General features: G+C 35.4%; 3 protein-coding genes across 3 annotated transcripts; 2 read left to right on the forward strand and 1 right to left on the reverse strand.

Annotated features, from left to right (window-relative positions):
• Positions 1-959: 959 nt before the first annotated feature.
• Positions 960-13,064, forward strand: LOC131004877 (uncharacterized). Its single transcript, XM_057931626.1, has 16 exons — positions 960-1,176; positions 1,263-1,312; positions 3,020-3,080; positions 3,644-3,739; positions 3,832-3,981; positions 4,429-4,560; positions 5,776-5,903; positions 6,082-6,124; positions 7,162-7,245; positions 8,296-8,337; positions 8,771-8,841; positions 10,955-11,008; positions 11,097-11,202; positions 11,314-11,382; positions 11,848-11,991; positions 12,799-13,064. The coding sequence occupies exons 1-16, from the start codon at positions 1,039-1,041 to the stop codon at positions 12,895-12,897; spliced, it is 1,467 nt and encodes a 488-aa protein (XP_057787609.1). The 5' UTR covers positions 960-1,038; the 3' UTR covers positions 12,898-13,064.
• A 639-nt stretch (positions 13,065-13,703) lies between these two features.
• LOC131004878 (uncharacterized) lies at positions 13,704-16,591 on the forward strand. Its single transcript, XM_057931627.1, has 5 exons — positions 13,704-14,199; positions 14,408-14,652; positions 14,760-14,891; positions 15,456-15,836; positions 16,249-16,591. The coding sequence occupies exons 2-5, from the start codon at positions 14,513-14,515 to the stop codon at positions 16,385-16,387; spliced, it is 792 nt and encodes a 263-aa protein (XP_057787610.1). The 5' UTR covers positions 13,704-14,199; positions 14,408-14,512; the 3' UTR covers positions 16,388-16,591.
• A 2,306-nt stretch (positions 16,592-18,897) lies between these two features.
• LOC131004879 (heavy metal-associated isoprenylated plant protein 8-like) lies at positions 18,898-20,246 on the reverse strand. Its single transcript, XM_057931628.1, has 4 exons — positions 20,002-20,246; positions 19,762-19,934; positions 19,433-19,520; positions 18,898-19,304 (listed from the first exon to the last, which is right to left on the reverse strand). The coding sequence occupies exons 1-4, from the start codon at positions 20,156-20,158 to the stop codon at positions 19,003-19,005; spliced, it is 720 nt and encodes a 239-aa protein (XP_057787611.1). The 5' UTR covers positions 20,159-20,246; the 3' UTR covers positions 18,898-19,002.
• Between the last annotated feature and the right edge of the window lie 990 nt (positions 20,247-21,236).

Consider the following 21,236-nt stretch of genomic DNA (forward strand, 5'->3'; position numbering starts at 1 on the left):
CCTCGTCGCCGCCTCCCTCAGTTCACCACCACCTCTCCAGCGCCTCCCTCCTCGTCGGTCGCCGCTCGCCTCCGCCCTCCTCACCACAAGACGCGCGCGCACCAACCACCATCGATTTAGATTTTGGGGATCTGTTTTGAGCTCCGTTTGGGGAAATTTGGGCTCTGTCGGACCCCCAAATCAGAATTGCAGGAGGGGAGGGAGACTAGGTGGGCACTGGAGTTGCTGATTTGGTGGTAGTTATTTGGAAATCTAGAGATTTGTGGCGGTGGTTATGGCGGAGGTGAGGCGGCGCGAACTGGGTGGAGGCGGCGCGCAAACTAGGGTTCACCACCTGCCTGAGTTCACCACCACCACTCTAGTTCGTTGCCGACCGCCGCTCGACTCCACCCTCCTCGCCATAAGACGCGTGCACACCGATTACCATCGAGGCTAGCCGTCGCCGCTGCGCTGCTATTTCCGCGCTGCCACCGATTTAGATTTGAGGATGATGAATGATGGGTACTGGGAATAAGCTCTGAATTTGGGGATGATGAATGATGGGTCCTGTAAATTTGGGGAAAACGGTGTTTGCGGTGGTTTTTGGAGTGGCTCGCCGGATTCTGGAATGGCTTGTGGTGGTGGAATGGCTCGCCGGATTATGGAGTGGCTCGCCGGAAAAGCAAAGATTTTTTTTTATTATTATTTTTAATTCTTCAAATTATCAAAACGACATCGTTTTGCTCACATGGCTTGCTAGTGTGTAAAAAAAGTCATGCGGTTGTCCATGCCATCGTCGGTCAAACTTAAGAGTCGTCGGAATTTTCGCTGTATGCAATTTGCAACTAAATTAAAAGGTGGTGTATTTTGGAATTAATTTTAAAGGTGATGTACAATATGCAAATTTGAAAATAGTTCGTGTATTTTCCGGCTATTAGCCCTTTTATATATATAAAGATTCTTACTTCATGGTTCGCTCCGTGGCAAAGCGAAATATTTTAGAAGAAACAGAACCAAAATTCCAGCGAAATATTTAGAAGAAACAGAACCAAAATTCCGATGGGTTCTCCGTCGTCTCTTTCGCCGCCGGAGGTGCCGATGGAGATACACGTAGTGAACCGTAAGAAGCTCTTTGACTCATTCCGCGATCATCTCTCTACCTCCTCTCGCCATCTCCATGGCTTCATCGTTCTCCAGGTACCGTAACGTCTTCCTTCACTATCCTTTTTACAGTTCTACTTGTATAAGTTGATAATCATACAGTTTGATTTGCATTTTGATAGGGTGGCGAAGAGCAGACTCGTCATTGCACTGATCATATTGAATTGTTCAGGTACTTCGTTGGGTGTTGTTTCTGTTTTATGTTTTTTATCCCCCAATTGCGTGGATGTGCTATTTACTATACATTATTATGAATAAATTGGTATATTATGCATGTATTTGCATTATTTAGAGTTACTTTATTGGTGTGGGATCAAGTATTGGGATTTTATTCTAGAGTCGTATCAGTTGAAGCAAGAGATTTTAGCTAAAGATACAACTCCAATCAATCTGTCAAAAAAGAAAAGAACAAAAAACAGAATAACTTTTAAGAACTTGAATGAGGGATCAGATACGTGAATCTGTTTCTTTGGGGTGAATTTGTTTATGAATTCAGACATGGGCATTATACTAGTGCTTGTATATTTGACTGTCAAGCCACATGGTAGTCAGTGGTTAGATGTAGAAAATGTTATAAAGAGTGCACCATGTGTTCTAAATTCTAATTTTCGGTACTATACTGTGATCTTGTTGGATTAGTTAGATGAATCATCATTTTTTCTTCATAAGAACCACTTTTATATGGATGACAAGTAATTACAATCATGAGATAGATGTTCAGCTCTACCTGTACTAACACCTTAAACACTCACATAGTATGATACGCTGCCATTTCCATCCCTCAGTATATTATACCAGGTCAGAAAATGATTCGTCCTTCTAAGATTTTGAAGCAGGATGTATGTGAAGCATAGAGCTGGAAGTTGGTTGTATAGACTAGAGAGTGCAGATGCAGTTCCACAAAATTCTCATGATAAGGGAATCGGCTTAGAAAATTTTAGTGCCTCACAGCAGAGAAGCAAGTCATCAAGGCATATTTCAACCATCTTATTCATCTTTGAGAAGAACAACATTGATGCTCACGGCATCCCTAGTTATAACTGAGTAGCCATCATATGTTTATCGATAGTGCTTAAATGGGGTAAATTGGAAACTTCAGCCTGTAATTTGTGTCCTACCACCACACTATGCAGAACCCCATACACCTCATGATTATTCGGTCAAGGTTGGTTGATTATTAATTCCCCAATTGCCAATTTTCCAGAGAAACAGGAGGAGCAGGTAATGTTCTAGTTTGTTCAGATACTTGTAATCAAGCTGTATTGATTGCTGAAAACTTCTAGGATTCGCTTCACAAATATCTTAGTGGTGAGTTGGAGTGTGGATTCTTTATAATTATACCCTAAATCACAATCAACCACTGATACCAGCTAACTGAAGTGATACTTAAACCAATATCAAGTAATTATCAATCCATCTGTAGAGATTCTAGTTTCCGAAGGCTTTACAGAAATGCCTGATACATTGGCTCCGATGTTAATCGTGCATTGACAATAGTCAATACAGTGCAATAAAGCTGAACAGGACGGTATCAAATCTTTTAATTGATGGAGGTTTGTATATATTATCCCCTGATAGTGTACATATGTTAATGAGATTATTTGTGATAGGTTTTCCTCTTCTTTTTTTTCTTTTAGATTATCCAGATTATACTCGTGCTGTTAAAAAAATGAAATGATCTATTCTGCAGCTACTTGCACTAACAAGCTTAGCTTTGTAATCCTCTTGTGCATGCATGTTTAATCATAAAGCCAATTGTTATGCCTGGTTCTTTAGGTCAACCTTTTGTTCTTTTAAATTGAGCTATTGTAGCAGGTGGCGATATTTTATATATATTACGAATGGGATATTCCTAACTCGTAACCTTATTGATCTCCAGACAGGAGAGCTATTTCGCTTACTTGTTTGGAGTGCAAGAACCCGGGTTTTATGGAGCTATTGTAAGTTAGTTTTAGCTTATCTTTTCAATTAAATATGAAATATCAGAAACAATGGGTGCATGGATGTGTACACCACTGATTGAATATAAGCGCATTTTGGTAAAGGTCCAAGCAGTTGAACCTCAGGTCCTCAAGTCCACTTTTCTTTCTTATATTCTTGTAATGATGGGATAATCATAATGCTGCAGTATTTTCATCTTCCTTTCAGAGGTTGTAAATTCTGCTACTCTCATGGACCTAAAGCTTTAGCAATTGGGGGAGAATAGCTGGAAGATTAATGTTATGTGATTAAATTATATTTCGATGTTGAAGTTTCTGCTTGCTTTGCTGTATTGCATATGCAAGCAGCAACTTGGTCTGTTTTCTGGTTCCTTTAATTTACTATGCCAGAAAAACTTGCTAAATTGAGTTGCTTTCATCTCTTTAATAGTTTGAGATGCGCAAAATACCTTCTATCACGAGTTAACTTTCTTTGTAATAATTTAATACTGATTCTGTTGGTACTTGAATAAAAGTCCTGTTCTGTGAAAAGTAAGCTGAGTGCTGTGTATTTTGAAATGAAGGATATAGCAAGTGGAGACTCAATACTCTTTGCTCCAAGATTGCCTGCTGATTATGCTGTTTGGTTGGGAGAAATTAAGCCATTGTCCTACTTCAAGGTGATTATACTCTGAGTATGCTCTCAATTCGGTTAAAGGGTGAATATAATGAGGATAACTGGACCTATAATATTTATATCCGTCTTTTACAGGAAAAATACATGGTTAGCTCTGCATATTATACTGATGAGATTGCAAAAGTTCTGCATCAGCAATACCAAGGACCAGGAAAACCATTGCTTTATCTCCTGCATGGGCTCAACAGTGATAGTAACAACTTTTCCAAGCCAGCAGATTTCAAGGTATCCCCTATCATTTTCACCGAAATAGTTTGTAAGAAGAGTTCACGAGCCTGCACTATTTTGGAACAACCTTCAATGTATATATGGTTGACAATAAAAAATGCTGCATTGATCTATGTTTAGATAATTAACTTAACTATCCTGCATCCTCTTTAAAAACACTCAATCTAGATTTGAATGATATTCTCAAACATGTGACGCTTCATGAAACATTACATGTTATTCAAACCTATGTAAATATATGATAAGGTCGTACATGAACAAACATAGATATGTATTGGAGTAGTTTAGTTTGCTAAAAATGTGAAAACTCTATAATATTTAGTGCTGCGAGATATAATCGTTAAGCAGTGCCAAGTTTGTGGACAATAAAAAGTTTCATCATATTTTCATGATCACACTGCCATCAACATGGAAATGATTGACTTTAAACTTATCTTTTCTCAGGGGATTGACAATTTCGAGACAGACCTAAATGCTTTGCATCCAGTTTTGACTGAATGCCGTGTCTTAAAGTCAGCCTTAGAGCTTGCTGTCATCCAGTTTGCCAATAATATCAGCTCTGAAGCTCATGTTGAGGTTTACTTTCTTGAACCTTGCCCCTTTTAATATGTTAGTTAAACTTTCAGTCTTTGCTTGCTGTAAGTGCGTGGGTTTCTTTTTCTATTTTGTATTATTGACCATAAAAGAGTAACTAGAACGAGTATGTAGCCTTCAACCTTACGCATTATGATTCGCATTCCTTCTCGAGATCATAGAGAAGGAAGTGCCTAGTCCAGTGCTGATGACAATATCCAAAAGTATCCTCGGTACATGAATATATGTAAATGGCCTTTTTACTCTCTTTCATTCCTTTTTCTTTTATAATGAGATTTAGAATAGCCTCCTAACATGATATATTGAATACAGGTTATGTGTCTTGTGACTTGTTGGAAAGTTCTCGTCTTAGAAAACTATCATCATTTCCTAAGCTCAACCGAGGAGAGATGTGAATTTGGATTATTCATTTACATTTGAAGACACATATTTTTTAATGTTAATCTGCTGTGACTTTTGACATCCATATTGAGTAATCACTGTTAATTTGCATTACATATCAAGATACCAGAGGAAAAGCATTTGACACATCTTAAATTTTGATGCACTTCCATACATACCATATACATAATTTTAATTTATTAATGCAAATACTGTTTCCCATCTAATGGCTCTTTGGGTCTTTTTCTCATACCTGATTATTGGAGACAATTGATTCACCTTTAAATCCAATCAATGCAGATATTTCCTCTCTTTGTTCCTTTTGCAATGGTTATGTAAACTGTTTGTTGTTTTGTGACTTTTGTCTCAATAAGAACTCAGTTTGTAGCCAGCCATAACATGCCTGATCTAGTTGGGTGTTTGAACAACTATGATTTTGGCATTCCTTAAATTAAGATTATGATGTCCAAGTTCTGATATGCTGTTTTGAACTCCTGAGACTATAAGTCATATTTTCGATCTTTTTCATTATCTACTATCTAGTCGTCTACAGAAGTAACTAGAAAGAATGTCTATATCCAACTTGATTTTGTTAGAGTAAAATGGATTTGCTAGACATGTTTGTGGCTTTGTGCGATGTTTATATGCTCGACATATCAGTAAGTATCATTCAAGGATGTCAAAATAACTGTTTCCTATCTAGTTGTGATAGGTGAAACAATACATTTTTCATGTGAATTGCTCTCATGTTTTCATGTGTGAATTGTTTGTTGATGAAGGAAGTTATTTGACTTGCTTTTATGTCATTTTGAGTAGGTTATGAGGAAAATAAAAGCAGGTATGAAAGAATATCAATTAGAAAGTTTGTTTCTTCATCACACATACATGTATGGTGGATGCAGACACTGTTCGTACACTTGTATATGTGCAACCGGCAGCAACAGGTATGCTTTTCGTAATTTTCTGTATGATATTTTTACCATGCTTGAAAAATTAGTATAAATGTTTAGGTTTATGGTTTCAAAGAAGAATATTCTTTGCCTTGGTCAGCAGTGTACAAGACTTAAACTTTAGTATCATTGCTTGCATTGTTGGCTCATAGTTTAATTTTTCTTATTGCAGTTCTGTACTGCACTATGGCCATGCAGCTGCTCCCAACGACAGGGTACGTTAATTGTAGTGAAGGAGATGAGCATCACTTGTTTGCTAGCTTGTTCAACATAGTCTATTATGCCGAATTCTATATTGAATATCTAAGTAGCTTGTGCGAAATTAAAGACTTAAATCAAGGTCTTCTTTTCAAGGAGCCCCAACTTATGTAGAACTGAAGCCTGTAGAACAAGTATTTCATGAATCAATGTTATATCAGTAGATATGGAGAATGATGGAAAGTTTGTATGCAGCCATTCAAATTAGATACAGGGAATTACAAGTTAGTTCTCAAATCACATGAGAACAGAAGAAATTGCAGAGATCTAACGTTCCTTGTTGCGAACAGCCTCACTTAACATATGAAAATATATAAGCTAATTAGAAAACTTTTTGGTGAAAGATTGATGAAAGATCTCTCATAGGAAAGCAAAGAGGACAGGCTGCTGAATCCCATCGTCACCAATTTGAAAGAGTGCTGTTAAACTCTAAGTGGTTTATCTCTAAACATATCTAGTTGGCTGGGTAATGAAAGCTTGTGAGAACCAGCCAGTTGAATTCCTCCTTTTCCTGTTTAATTTTCTTATTCAGTTGATTTGCATTTTAATATTGTGTCAAAAAAGAATGAAAATTGTGCTAGCAGATATCTATTTAGGAACTACAAGTGGTCGGCATGCAGGTTCTTGTAAGGAATATTATGTATAACTTGGGATGGACATCAGAGTTATGGTAAAAAACATCTAGCTGAAAGGATCAAAATTAAGCTGGAAAGGGAACTACAGATGGAGATGCCTGATTAATGTTGTTTGTGCTTAAGGAGTACTAAGGACCATTAGCATTATTTTTTCCATTATACTCCTATTGTTTATTGTTTCTGTTTTTATGAACCATAAGTAAAATTTCTTTTTTCTATTCCACCAGTGGCATCAGACAAGTAAAATTATACTTGTTCCCATGCTTTTATAGGATTTACAATTCACATTATATGATGGTTGCCTTGGGAGATTGGTTCTCATTTCTAACACCATTCTCTTTTGTTGTTTTCTTGTTAAGACTTTTGAAGATGGAGATATGGCATTGCTTGACATGGGAGCTGAATACCATTTTTATGGGTCTGATATAACTTGTTCCTTTCCGGTAAGCATAGGCAGCCATATACATAGCTTCATGCTATTGCGGATGTCCTTATATATGTAAGTTAAACATATAACAATATGTTATGTAAATGTTGCATACTTATAATAATAATAAAAATAAAATAAAATAATAATAATATACAATAAATAATAATAATAACAATGATAATTTTCTAAAACATGTCAAATGGATTGTCTTGTTGACCTACAACACAACTGGATGACATCATCCCAATTCGGGCATCACAAGGACAGCGTTTTAGTTCAAACACTAGAACTAAGAAGTTATGCCAATAACAGAATGTCTTTAACATACGTCGGAATTTCTTTCTAAGGAAACTATAATTTTGTCCACGATAGTAAAATATACTCCATATGGTAAGTGAGACTTGAGTAGAGCTCATCTCAAAGCTATTTCATAGGAAGAGGGCATTCAAGTTATCTATGCATCTTCTCGGTCTAATATACATGTGACGTGCTTAAATACTCCCAACACCGCCCTTATGGCAAGTGTTCCATATAAATAGGTTCTGGTCCAGATAACTAGGTCTTGCGTAAAAATAATCTAAAAGCTAGCTTAAAGGGAGAGGGACCCAAGAAACATATACATCTTATCAGCATTTCAATATGGCATAAATATTCAGGACAAAGTCAAAATCATTATCTTATATTTTCTTTTTACACATGTTTGCTAGAAATTTATTTAATCCAATAAGATGCCAGTTTCAGTATTTATTATCTTGAATGTTTGCTTTCATGTATATAATAAGCCAGTGCCATGAAGATTCTTAGTGGCAGTTTTCCTGCATATTTAATTTAGGATAGAACTTTTAACAGCATGCTGTATTCTCAACTGGAGGATCCTAGTCATCTTTCATTCATCTCTTTGTATTCTTCTGGGTCTCCAATTATAAGTTGTCTCAACTCTCCAGTCTATTACAGAGCTGAAAGGTCTATCTTTTATGAAAGTCATCTTTGAGAATCCCTTGTTTTTTAACAAGCTTGTTAATTTCTCATTTAGTAATGTTGACAAATCTGATTGCACATGCAGGTCAATGGAAAATTTACTGATGATCAATCACTTGTATATAATGTGAGTACTCTTATTTATGTGTGGATGTGCGGATAGTGTTCATGAATTCCAACACTGCAAAAGTCCCGTTTGTGGCTTTTAAATTTTCTTGTTTAAGCATTTCATTAAGAATGGCTTTTAGAGTCCTGACAAGCATGACAACTACAACAGTACAGGCTTTTGGATTTGGTATCCGTTCCTATAGTATACAAAAAGAGAGCTTAAAAGCTGAATGGAGAAGAACAATATTGTGCAGTATGCTCATTTTTTCATCTATTCAAGTGCCAATTATGATTTCTTGTGCTGGAAACGTTGTTACTAAGTTCCGGACTTCAAGTTGTCACTGATGGATATGTTCTAGAAGTCCTGTATAAGAAGAATATAGTCATACATTTTCTTCCAGAAAATTAATCGGCTGATGCATAATAATCTTTTGCTTATTTCTTCATTGCAGGCTGTTCTTCTTGCACATGATGCTGTCATATCCAGTACGCGACCAGGAGTAAGCTGGGTTGATATGCACATGTAAGAAACTCAAGTTAGGCTATCAGAGATAAACAAAGTAAAGTTAGGAACTTAGGATAACCGATGGAATTTAATAGCCATTGTTCTTGAGTTACAGATATCGTATTTGTTATACAATTGAAAACAGGACCATGATTGACAATAGATAATGTCAATGATATCCAAAATTATGTGCTGAAGAAGGCCACAAAAAATAATGACTAGTGCTGCGCATAGAATAACATGATAAAAGTGATGTAGCTACAGTCTGCGTTAACCTGTGCCAAACTAAGGCAAGGATGAGAATCGCGTGACTTTGAGGAAGTGTGGCTATCTAATTACTCCTTTGGATTCCTTGATTGATTTAATTTTCTTTTCTAATCTAGTAATAAATCAACTTAATGCAGATACTGATTCTAGGTTGGCCAGAGTATCTTGATAAGTTGTTTCTTCACTAGGTTAGGCATCAAGAAGACAAGAAGTATAATAAAAGGTCGCTGATAGCGCTTGGTACAGTTCCTGTAGATTTTCTTCTGCTTGTTCTCAGTTCCTACTTTTTCAAATCTCAATAAAGATTAGCACTCTTCAGTTTCTGTCTTCTTCAATCCCTTCAGTGCGTTTACTTTTGAGGATTAACCTTGATAGATAAAAATAGTAAGGCTAACCCCTTGTTTACTTATATGGATTGAAACTTTGGGATAGCCCAAGGCCCTTGATTATTTCTATCATTTAAGTTAATTTTGTTTGCATTTACTTTTGGGGATTAGTCTTGATAGATAAAAATAATAAGGCTAATCCCTTGTTTACTTAGGTGGATTGAAACTTTGGGATATCCCAAGACCCTTGATTATTTCTATCATTTAAGTTAATTTTGCTTGAAAGGGTGGGATTGGAGAAATCCTACTCTAGAGACATGCAAAGTAAGCGCCCCCACCAGATCTTTGCCATAAATAATGGGAGAATCTTAAAATTTACCAGGAAAGAGATAAGCTTTCCATCTCTTCTGTTATCCCGAGCAACTGGTATTCTTTGGCACATTTTTTATACTAAAATTTTTCTAGGACAGACTGGAGAGTCAATAAAACTGGCCATATCCACCTTTTGGGTGAAGAGTCTGGAAATTATCTATGTATAACGTAGGGAGATAGTACCTTTTCTCAAGATTTCACAGAATTAGACATCAGTTGATGCTAGTTTCCAAACTAATGTAGGTCAGAGAAAATAACTGATACATCCAGTTAGTTCTCTTCACTTACATTTTCAGTTTGTTCGTATATAGCAGACCATTTGACTTTCAAGAAAGTTGTGCCAGTCATGGAAAAACTGTAACCATCTTCCATCAAATTTATTTGGTTAGGTTTTGCAAAATGAGGATGGGTTGCTGGCTTGGTCAGTCTTATGTCTGGATGTAGCTTGTCATTCTTTCATAGATCATATATTTGAATGCCCTCCTACAAGTCTTAGTCAGATTATGTCCTGTTGTTGTATATTCCCTTTTTTTGCTGTTCTAAGTCCCTCTTTTTAGCGAAATCGAAGCCCATGGTACACTGATAAAATTTGAAATGAAAAGGGGAACTTTGCAAAGACCTGCATTTCTGCTATACTTTAATATGTCCAGCCCTAGGGGTGTGGGTTGCCGATTTTCCACTAGAGACACTGATTTAAAAGAGCCAGTTGCATTATATAATTGATCATATTTGAGAATCCAATAATGCCTCAGTTAGCATTCCTGCTCACCCATTGATCAACAGAAGGTGGAGCTAATTACAACCTCACTGGCTATTTCCCTGCTCCAGACACCACATCGTCCCCAAACTTTCCCAATCTTAGCACTAGCTTTCTCTTCCCCAGTGTCTCCACCAATATCTTTACCCTATTCCCACTGCCTCGTGCCGCTCTCTGTTCTCTAGAAGCCATGGGAAGATGAAGGGAACAGCTAATTGTGGAATGAAATTGTTTCCGTTTTTTATCACCTGGTTTTGTGTATGCCTAGAAGAGCACTAGTTAAAAAATATAAGTCTATAGTCTTTTGGCTCCATGCACCAACTGAATGAGCCTTACAATATCAGATATGGAGTTATACTTCTGCAAAATTATTTTTTAAGTCTGCATCAAACAATTTCCTGATCTCCAGATTGGCTGAAAGAACTATTCTCGAGTCATTGAAGGAAGGACACCTCTTGTTGGGGTATGTATATCGTTTAGGTTTTCCTTTGTATTTTCTCATTGTGCTGAACTTGATTCTGACTGTCACCATGATTGCCTGGTTTTTCAAGTGATGTGGATGCTATGGTTAAAGAACGAATAGGAGCTGTCTTTATGCCTCACGGTCTTGGACACCTTCTAGGAATTGATACTCATGATCCTGGGGGTTATCTAAAGGTGATCATGTTAACTCCACGCACATGGTTTTTGTTGCTTGCAGGTGTTGGTAATTTTGAAACATTGATATGTTGCAAGTTTGTTTACTTTACAATTATTGACCTGTTTTAGGGAGCAGAAAGACCAAAAGAACCTGGGTTGAAGTCTCTGCGCACCAGTAGAGAACTCCTGGAGGGAATGGTAAGCAGTAGAAACTTGTTTTGCAGATAAACTAAATGAGTAGGCTGCTGAAAAAGTCGGTCTCTTTTTTTTCTTACTAAATTCACCTGTCAATTTATCATTCTATGTTTCAGAAGCCTGCGATGATCATTACCCAGTTCGGCTTCTTAATATAATGCACAGATGTCCTTTTTTTTTTTTTTATCAAGGTCTTGCGAAGGCATCTTTGTTGAAGAAAGTTAAAAAAGAGTCCCCATAGCTTGTATAGAGTCTAGATAGATATCTTAACATCTTTAAAAATCACATTTCCGAGACATGCTGACACGATCTCTCAACATCTGTTCTATTGAGTGGTAGTATGGGTCAATCTGATGGATACTATCCAATTTCAAGATTTACATGCAGCATAACCTTCATTACTTAAAGAGATTAGTATGTGGAGTATATATATGGTATTGCTAATTGCTCTGATGTGAATTACTGCAGGTGATAACAGTAGAACCTGGGTGTTATTTCATTGATGCTTTGTTACTTCCTGCAATGGAAAATGCACAAACGTCAAAGTTTTTCAACCATGACCAGATCAGCAGATTTAAAGGCTTCGGTGGGGTTCGAATTGAAAGCGATGTGGTAAAGTTGCATAAGATTACCTCTCTGCTAGACCATTAATTTATTTGCCTCATTCATGCTACTTTTTCTTGAAGGTGCTCAGAGTCTGAACTATTGTCTGTGGTTTATAATAGTAAGACGAAGTTGGTAGCATAAATGGTTATTTAGTCTTCCATCCTAAGACTTCCCGTTCGTACTTTCACTTGAAGGAAATGAAGGATTTGGTCAATTTAATGTTATCTGCTTGTTTTCTTAGAAGAATTTACTGTTGGCTCTTTTAGGGGGCGTTTACTTTGTATGATTAATAAGATGCATGATTGAGTAATTTTATCCTCAAGATTATGATTTCTTCAATCCCACCATTCCAAATTTCCAATAGAATATAAATCAAGCAAAACTAGCTCAAATGATTGAAACAATGAAGGGCCAGAGGATATCTCAAAGTTCCAATCCATCTAAGTAAACAAGGCTAATCCTCAAAAGTAAACGCCCCCTTAGGGTATTGTTGTAGACTTGTAGTAATTATTTACTTAGCAGTAACAACTAGCTCCTCTTTCTTGCTTTATTTGCACACATTCAAAATGAATCACAAAATACAATGTCTCTTGTTGTGCTTGCTTCAGTTAGTTATAATAATGTAGTCTCTTGCCGGCTTTGAACGACTCTTCTTCTTATACCCCCACATAATACATCGAATCTAGAGTTTGCAATTGTCGCAACTGAAAATTGGTCCAAAATTCGTGAGATCCTTTCTGCAATACAGTGATCAAGAGTTTGTGCTGCTCATTAAGTTGCTATAAAATGTTTTTGTGGGCATATTTTTTGCAGTATGTTAGCGGCGATGGTTGTGTGAACATGACGAAGTGTCCGCGGGCTATAAAAGATATTGAGGCTGTCATGGCTGGTGCTCCTTGGCCAATTCACTAACAGGACAAGACAACCATTCCTTCTCTCAATTCCAGTACTTAACCAAATTACTCTACTGTTAACTTTTTTATTTTCTAAATTTATTAAGTGACAGTATTAAATCTAGATGAAGATTTTTGAGCAACGGAGCATTCATGTGAAATGGTTGGGTATAATTCTTGATTTTATCTGAAGCTTCATACAAAATGGCTTTGATTTTGGCCTTTGCCCCCCTTTTATTCCTTTATGATGCGCGCAGGCCGCAGGGTAATTTGATGTGCCTTGGAACTACACTAGTTTGATGAGTTCTGTTTGAAAAAGCTCACTAGGCTTCTTCGTCCCATCTATTGTAATGTTTTACATATATGCTTGAAGTGCTTTCCACCTTAAAGATTGGTTATCAAACAATTTGTGTCTTCTACCACAAAATAAACTCTTTGTTAGAAGGAATTTAGGATGTTAGACTAATGTATGCTACATTAGCACCATTGTTGCTTAGTCCATGTTAACTTTAATGTTGTTAATATTATGTTTATCAACATTGCTGTTAATATTACTCTTACAAACTACATAGTGTTTTTGTGGTAATACGAGACACCAAAATTCTTTCATCAACAATTCAAACAAATTTAAATGTTTAAACAAAATTCATTTATTTTTCTTCCACGTATAACTTACACTTCAACCCATTAATGAAGAAAGTAGTTTAATGATCCAACTATTACACGGGCAGTTATTCAATACACATGTTTTTATTTTTCTTCTGTTATTCTCCAATTGTTTGTCTTATATCACAGAAAGAGAGAAAATATATGTTAATGTGAACTACAAGTTACAAGAGATGTTCATAGCACATATCAGTCATTCTTATACAATTTAAAAATATAATTGAATTGGTGACAAGTCTGAAGTCTCTATCTTTTTGCATATGGGTTGCAATTTTTTCTCCAGCATTTGGTTTTGAAATTTAAACAATTTCACCGAAAGTTTAGATATGGCTAGATAACTTATACACACACTAAACCCTAATTCTGCTTCCAAGCCCCAAAATCCCAACGCCTCAAATTTTCCTTAACTCTTACTTTTCGGATTATCGGAGCTAAACCATGGATGTAGAAAACAACGTTGATGCGAATGCCAACGGAAGCTTGACCGCGACAGCCAACCAGCTGACAAAGTTCAGGTTCCAATACGATGAGGACGAAGAAGCTGAAACCATCGAAGAAGTGGCCACCGAGAGCTCGAATCTTGATGAGGATTCCTTAGTCACTGGGGATGATAAGACCAGCGCTGATTACTTCTTCGATTCCTACTCGCACTTCGGTAATTATTTCGTTTTTTGAGTCGATATTCCCTTGAAAGATTGCATCTTTTTAGCAATTTTCTCTGTGCGAATTGGTAAAATTTAGCGTGAGGCAGAGGCGGGTAATAATTCCGTTAGTTTAGTTTAGTGTATTTTTTTGTTTGTTTGTTGCAGTTCTATTTGATAATAAAAAAAAATCATATTGGTTGTTTTTGTAATTGTTTGCAGGCATCCATGAAGTAAGTATCAAAATTAGGAAGTAAAGCTGTTGGCCTTACAGTTTTGTTACCTGTCGAAGGCATTCTTTTTATGTTTTCCACGATAGTTTAAGAAATGGAAATTGATGCCTCACAGAACTTGAGTTCTGATGGTGGAGTGTATGATTGCGATAGTGATTCTGAGGGTTTTGTCAACGACTCAATTGATGATGAACTTTTCTTTGCCACTGATGACATACCCAAGCTGCAATTTAGGTATACTGTTGGGAAGCAAATCATATGGAGTTTTCTTTCTGTGTCTGTGAGAGGGAAATTGTCTTTAGTAATTTACGAGATTAATGGAATGTTCATGCGCACTGAAGGAAAGAGAGGTCGAAGGCGCAGTGGATTGAAGAGTTGGGAATGGCCGAGGTGCTGGAGAAAAAGGGTAGACTGTGGATTACAACTGGGATAATTCGTTATGGAAAGACATATTGCTCAATAGAAGAAACTGTGTATGTGATGCAAACTCTTCATCATTAATTCCAGCATTGTTATCTTTAGGTGCATTTTATACTTTGTTAATCTTTGAGTAATTTATTTATGTGCTGTCAGTGCTCTGTTTGAGTAGTTATGCTGAAGTTACTTTTTTGAGTTAGAATTGTTAAATCCTGTTGTTGTCTCAGTTAATAATAGATAATTATGCTGTATTAAATAATTGATGGTGCTACATGGTTTGTACATCTTACATAGTTAATTCGGAGTAAATAACAATTAATTTTATGTTTTTCTGAATTGAAGCGGGAAACAAATTATATAATATGATTACTCAGTTCATTCATGTTAATCAGTTTTGGAATAGAAGATTTGGATTATGGTTTGCTCATTTTAAGACCCACATTTAACTGAAACTTGAGTTTCTCCGCCTCAACTTTCTTACCCCTCAGTTGTTGCATTCTTTTGTGGCAAAAGTATATGTGTTCTATGCAGTAAAACTGTTAATGCTGCCCGAGCCATTGATAGAAATATGTAGTGCTTATTTAGTGTGATTGTGAGTGATATGGCTGAAATCTTTGTAGGTATTTGGCTGAGATAGGTGCCTTGGATATCTTGAATGTTGACGATACTCCCCTTCCCTTGAGTGATATGTACACAAAGCTAGCAGAAGATGAGGAAAAGTATGGATGCTCTTGGGAGTCTTTTGAGGTTTACCGGCACCTGAAGTTTCTCGGGTATATTGTTGGCCGACATGGTGTGGCTTGGTCCATGAAGAATGTGAAAAATAAAACCAATGCTGACGGTAGGGGAGAATCCTGCAATGTCGATGACAGTTTCATCACAGATATGTTTGGTAACATGCATATTGGTGGAACTAGACCAATATTCGATGTTTTTCCTCCTAATAGCAAGTTCAGAAAGTCTTCTTCAGGCAATCCATCTTTTATGCTCTGCCTAGCCAGGTAACTAACTTCAGCAACATATTCCTAATGAGCTAATTTTCCTTCAAATTCATTATGAGGTTTGAACAGACCATTGTTAGCATAGATAATGAATACTGACAGTACTAATCTTGTTCATTTTGCTTATCCTATGCCTTTTGACAGCAAGAGAAATGAAAATATTTTTTCTTATAAATTTATCAATAGTTGCGACTCTCTTCATACTTTATTACTGATAACTTACTTTCTTTGAAGGTGATCATTATGTTGTGTTAAGTTTATCTGTTCAGTTGATCGGGTTTAGGATCCTTGCTAACATACCACTGCTATACGAATGCCCTATAATTTTTGTCTTTCTTTCTTTGTGTAAAGTATACTATGGATAAGATCTGTGTCTTTACATAGTGACACAAAGTTAGCATCTTCTGTGCAGTGGCCACCCTCCATCCAGACAGGAGATCGAGGACCTTGAGACATGCTGTGGTCAAATTCCTCTCAAAATCTATGTGGTCGAGCATGGGAGAGTTAGTTTCTTGTCGTTCACCAAAGTCGAGCTGCCCACCCTTCCATGACCTATTTGCAGCCATATAAAGATACATATATCAACAGATAAGGTACGGTTACCATTTATGCAAGTCATTGCAAAAAACGCTGTATGCCTTTTGTCATCGATGTTTAAGAGGGTGTTTGGGTATGCGTATTCATAAGCTCCGATCGCTTAGCTTATAAGAGGTTTGAAGAACTTATAAGTTATTAATGTGTTTGGATAATTGAGCTTATATGCTAATTGTGAGCTAGAAAGAAAAATCATGGTTAGTGAGAAAAAATTGAAGAGATATGAAATTGTAATGTTGTATGATTGTAATAACAACTAATACTAAAATTATTTTTATACAATGATGGTTGCTTATAAGATTTTGAAAAAATAAGTTGGGGGTTGTGGAATTTATTTTTCGAGAAGCTTATTATTTTTACAGCTGTTTAGGAATTTATTTTATAAAACACTCCTCAAGTGCTTACTTATTTTACCAAATACTTCTCAAGTGCTTATAAGCTCTTAAACAACTTTGTAAGTTTAGTCAAATACCAAGTCTTTCCCAATTTGAAGAAGTGCAGCAGTGCATGGACAGTATTCTTGCTGGGAATGCTTAAATGCTGATTTTTTAATTTCTTATGGTCACAAACTACTATATATTTGGGAATTTTGTATAGGAACTTGACTGTTAATGCTGAAAATCTTATGATTTTTTTTAATTCATTTTATTTATTTATTTACTAATTTTCTGTTTGATGAGTATTGGTACTTTTGACGTTTCTTTTACTAAGTGTCATAAATTGATGGGCTCTCTTAGAGCACCCACATCGGGTGACTCGATGGGGCTTACTCGAGTAAGCTTTCCATCGAATAAGCCAATGTGGGTGGAGGGGGGGCTCGAGGCTTACTCGTTCTTTCGAGTACGACTCAATGGCAGAAATTAAAGGCGCGTATTGCACGCATCTAATTAAAAAAAATTGAATTTTTTGAATTCTATTTGAACGTTTGTGTCATATTCTTTTTTAATTTTTTTTCTTTTTCTTCTTATTCTCAAATCGATCGGTTGAATTAATTTTTTTTTTCTTTCACCCTATTTGACCTTGATTTTTTTTTTTTTTTTTAATTCTTCTATAAATACCATATTCCTCCACCACAATTCACGCACACAATTCTCTTCATCGTCTCTCTCACACTATTTCAATTTTACTCTTTATCCTCTCTCTCAAACTCTTCTAAAATGGATCCAAACAATCCTAACTTCTAATCCCCAAATTGGATCCCCGATCTTACCGGCTACTACCATCCTGATTTATTAGGATTCAACTTGGGGAAGGAGCCCCCAACCGGCGAGGAGGCGGGCGGCGGAAGGCGGTAGCCAACAAGGAGAAGGTGTCAGTGACGGAGGAGGGTAGGGCCTTTCGTCATACCTAAAAGGGTCCGCTCTAACCTGCACGAAAGCCCGAATATGGTCCGCACTAATTAGGGGCAAAACAGTCATAAAACGTAAAAAATGGCTAAATTTTGTGTTTTTCAATTAATGGTCAAATATTGTGTTTCCTTCTTCAAAATGGCCATGTGAGTATATTGTTTCATAAATAAAAAGGTCAACTCACATTCCCGCATCTAATTCATACTAAATTTCAATCATTTACAACTTAAATAAATAGTTTAACATTGCATACATTTTATAAATTTCAAACCAACACTTTAAATTATAATATAAAAATAAATAATGTTTTTTTAAAAAAAATTGTTCCATGGTTCGGAACCATGAACCGGTGGGAACTATTGGTTTACGGTTCGAACTGAAACAGTATAACTTTCTTCACGGTTCGTCGGTTTCATTTTTTGGAACTGTGGAACCGACAATTCCAATTCAAATTGGAACTGTGAACACCTCTAGTTATAAGATGAAGTTATTTGGACATTTGTATATATTCACTTTGCATAAGCTTTGGTTGTGCATAGTTATGTATTTTATTTATTTTTTTCTCTACTTCAAATTATGTAGAAATGATGATGCTAGTTTGGATGCAAACTGGAAAAATGCCATAACAATTAGTGCAAATGTTGATTCTTGAAGAACATTGATATTACATGTTTGTGTGTAGTTGTGTAACTTGATTGTTAGACTTATATTTTAAATATAATGCAAAACATTCTATATTATTGTAATGAAATATTGGATATTATTAGTATTGGGTAATTTGATTTGTGTTTATTATTTTTGAAATTAGATCAATATTAATTTGTTAAAGAATTATTGTAGAATTAGCATTGAAAAAAAAAAGAGGTTAGTATAGCCTATGACAATCGCTTTCGAATTGTAGTTATTTAGATCTACGATATTAGTTAGAAAATGGATATTTTGCCATCAAATTATTTTTATCTACGATCACAGTTTATAATTGTGGTCTATCAACGCTCTTTTCAGGTACCCTACAGTAATAGTTTTTTGACCCCCTATGACTACAATTTTAAACATTTATTTATCAGCATATTTGTTGTAGTGTCTAAAATTATGAAAATTACAAAAACGACAATGAGCCAATGTAAATTTTTTAGATGCAACTTTGCATCAATTAAATTTCAAACATTCAACCTTATCATGGCCTCTTATTACATTGTAGCATGGAGTTTGTATCGTTGATATTACATCAAAGAACAAGAATTAGGATTCTCATCACTAAATAATTGAGGCGCAAACACAAGTCGATGGGAATTCAATGCATTTTGGTCTGAATTTTGGGCATTGTTGTTTTTTTTGGTTTGCTTCGATTCTTTGGGATTCTCTGCATGCTTCTCATCACCTTTCTTGTTTAATTTGGTTTGCTTCAAAATCTCTGCATGCCTTCCACCTCTCTTGTTGATGAATTCCACAAGCTTCTTTGGCTCCATACTTCCCTTCACAACCACCGTGTTCTTCGCTGCATCCGGATCCACTGTTTGCACGCCTACATAATTTAAAAAAAAAAAAATTAAAAATTACTTGAGTCCAAGTTATATAAAAAAAAAATTAAAAATTACTTGAGTCCAAGTTATATAAAAAAAAATAAAAAAAATTGATGCATGGCATATATACCATCCATTTTGAGGATGCAATGCTTCACTTCTTTTGCACACCCCTCACAGTGTATGTAAATTTTCAATACCACATCAAACAGATCTGCCTGCAAACCAAAACCGAATTTGTGACATTTTACAACAAAATGGGGTCGGCTAAGAATTAGTATTATAATGTCTGAATTGAGAATATTATAATGTCTTCTAAAAGAATAATGCTATAGTATATATAATTAGACAAAGAAAAATATTGCCTTGATTTTCCACAATCTGATAGTATTATATTTTTATTATTTACGATTTTACTCAAAGCTTTCATCTTAATAGTGAAAGTGGAGAAGTAATTACCTGAGGCTTTTTTGGGTGTTTGTTTTGGTCTTGTTTGCGAGGGATGGGAGAGATCAATTCAACATGCTTCCCACTTTTTTTCTTCAATCTCTCACTAACTTTGATGGGGTCGGCCTTTTCCCCCTTCACTGTCACCTTATTATTCTTCACGTCGATTTCGACCCCCTCCACACCTGCACCCTTTCAAATTAATGCACATACATATATATAATATTCCATATTTAATTTCTAGCTATAAACCTTGAAATCCACGAAGATACTTGAGCACTTCATTTGCGCAGCCTTCACAATGAATATAAACACCTAAAACTATTATCCCTTTTGGATTCATCTTCTCATTCTCATTCTCATTTTGGGTGGTCTTCTCATTCTCATTTTGGGCTTCTGCACTACTCATTTTAACTTGTTATTTAGATATAGAGGTTAATAGTTTTGCAGAAATCTGATTTTTTTTAAAGCTATATATATATAAGCTATAAGGTGTTATCGCGTGCTGTTTGATCTTATTTGGGAAATTGGCAGTAATGCATGCGAGTGGGAAATCTTTGCAATAATGAGAATATATATATATAAATAAATATCACGAGAGTTTTGTAGGTTGTAAAGAAGAAAGAGATAGTAATTTCTGGTATTAAAAATTCATGAGTTGCAGATTTTGTGTCATAACCGGATTCTGTAATTTGATATATCTGGATTCTGAAGCTGTAATTGGAAACAAGTTTAATGTAATTTAGCCAAATTAAGTGATCCTTTGATTTCCTTCAAATATGCATGGATGCACCACAAATACTAATAAATTTCATACATAATAATAACGAAAATAAAAATAGTAACACCAAAAACAAAATTATCAAATACAAACAAAAATCTTACTTTTCCTAATATTCAAAAAGTAGAACATTTAATATAATTTTTTTAGAGATACGTGTTCTTATTACAAATTAATTAGATCAAATATTCAAACAATTACAACTTATAATGTCTACACAAAATACAACTCACACGTCGTCGGTGGAACTTTGAATCAATGACCCATTGGAAAATAGAGTCTTTTGGTGCATGTTTTAGCTTTGCTGTTTGAGCTAAGCCTCCTCGATAACATTTAGTACAAGATAAAGAAAAGGCCACGAGAGATAGAAAGAAAGAAGAAAATTGAAATATACTGAAAAAAATTGAGATATGATAGCATTTTATTTACAGGTTTTTGTATTTTTTTCCGAATGTAAAATTTAATTTGGGTTACAATTTTTTATACAATTTACTATTATCATAGATCTATATATTAAAATAATATATTTTCATGATAATAGTAAATCAAAATAAAATTAATTATCTGAATTAAATTTTAGATATTATGATATATAGGAAATCTTTTCACCTGATAGGATCTTTTTGTATATTATATATCTCATTAATGTTACGGCCCCATATGCATATCCATATTCCATTTCCTTTTCTTTATTTATTTTCCAGTT

The sequence above is a fragment of the Salvia miltiorrhiza genome, unplaced genomic scaffold, assembly GCF_028751815.1.
Source record: "Salvia miltiorrhiza cultivar Shanhuang (shh) unplaced genomic scaffold, IMPLAD_Smil_shh original_scaffold_468, whole genome shotgun sequence".
Lineage (NCBI taxonomy): Eukaryota > Viridiplantae > Streptophyta > Magnoliopsida > Lamiales > Lamiaceae > Salvia > Salvia miltiorrhiza.

Excerpts from the sequence above, each read along its gene's own strand:
- LOC131004877 (XM_057931626.1), top strand. The coding sequence starts at position 1,039 with ATGGGTTCTCCGTCGTCTCTTTCGCCGCCGGAGGTGCCGATGGAGATA. Across the intron at positions 3,081-3,643 it reads CCGGGTTTTATGGAGCTATT|GATATAGCAAGTGGAGACTC; the intron begins GTAAGTTAGTTT and ends TTTGAAATGAAG. Across the intron at positions 11,203-11,313 it reads ATCCTGGGGGTTATCTAAAG|GGAGCAGAAAGACCAAAAGA; the intron begins GTGATCATGTTA and ends GACCTGTTTTAG.
- LOC131004878 (XM_057931627.1), top strand. The coding sequence starts at position 14,513 with ATGGAAATTGATGCCTCACAGAACTTGAGTTCTGATGGTGGAGTGTAT. Across the intron at positions 14,892-15,455 it reads TGCTCAATAGAAGAAACTGT|GTATTTGGCTGAGATAGGTG; the intron begins GTATGTGATGCA and ends AAATCTTTGTAG. Across the intron at positions 15,837-16,248 it reads TTTATGCTCTGCCTAGCCAG|TGGCCACCCTCCATCCAGAC; the intron begins GTAACTAACTTC and ends TCTTCTGTGCAG.
- LOC131004879 (XM_057931628.1), bottom strand. The coding sequence starts at position 20,158 with ATGAGTAGTGCAGAAGCCCAAAATGAGAATGAGAAGACCACCCAAAAT. Across the intron at positions 19,935-20,001 it reads GTATCTTCGTGGATTTCAAG|GTGTGGAGGGGGTCGAAATC; the intron begins GTTTATAGCTAG and ends GAAAGGGTGCAG. Across the intron at positions 19,305-19,432 it reads TTGCATCCTCAAAATGGATG|GCGTGCAAACAGTGGATCCG; the intron begins GTATATATGCCA and ends TAAATTATGTAG.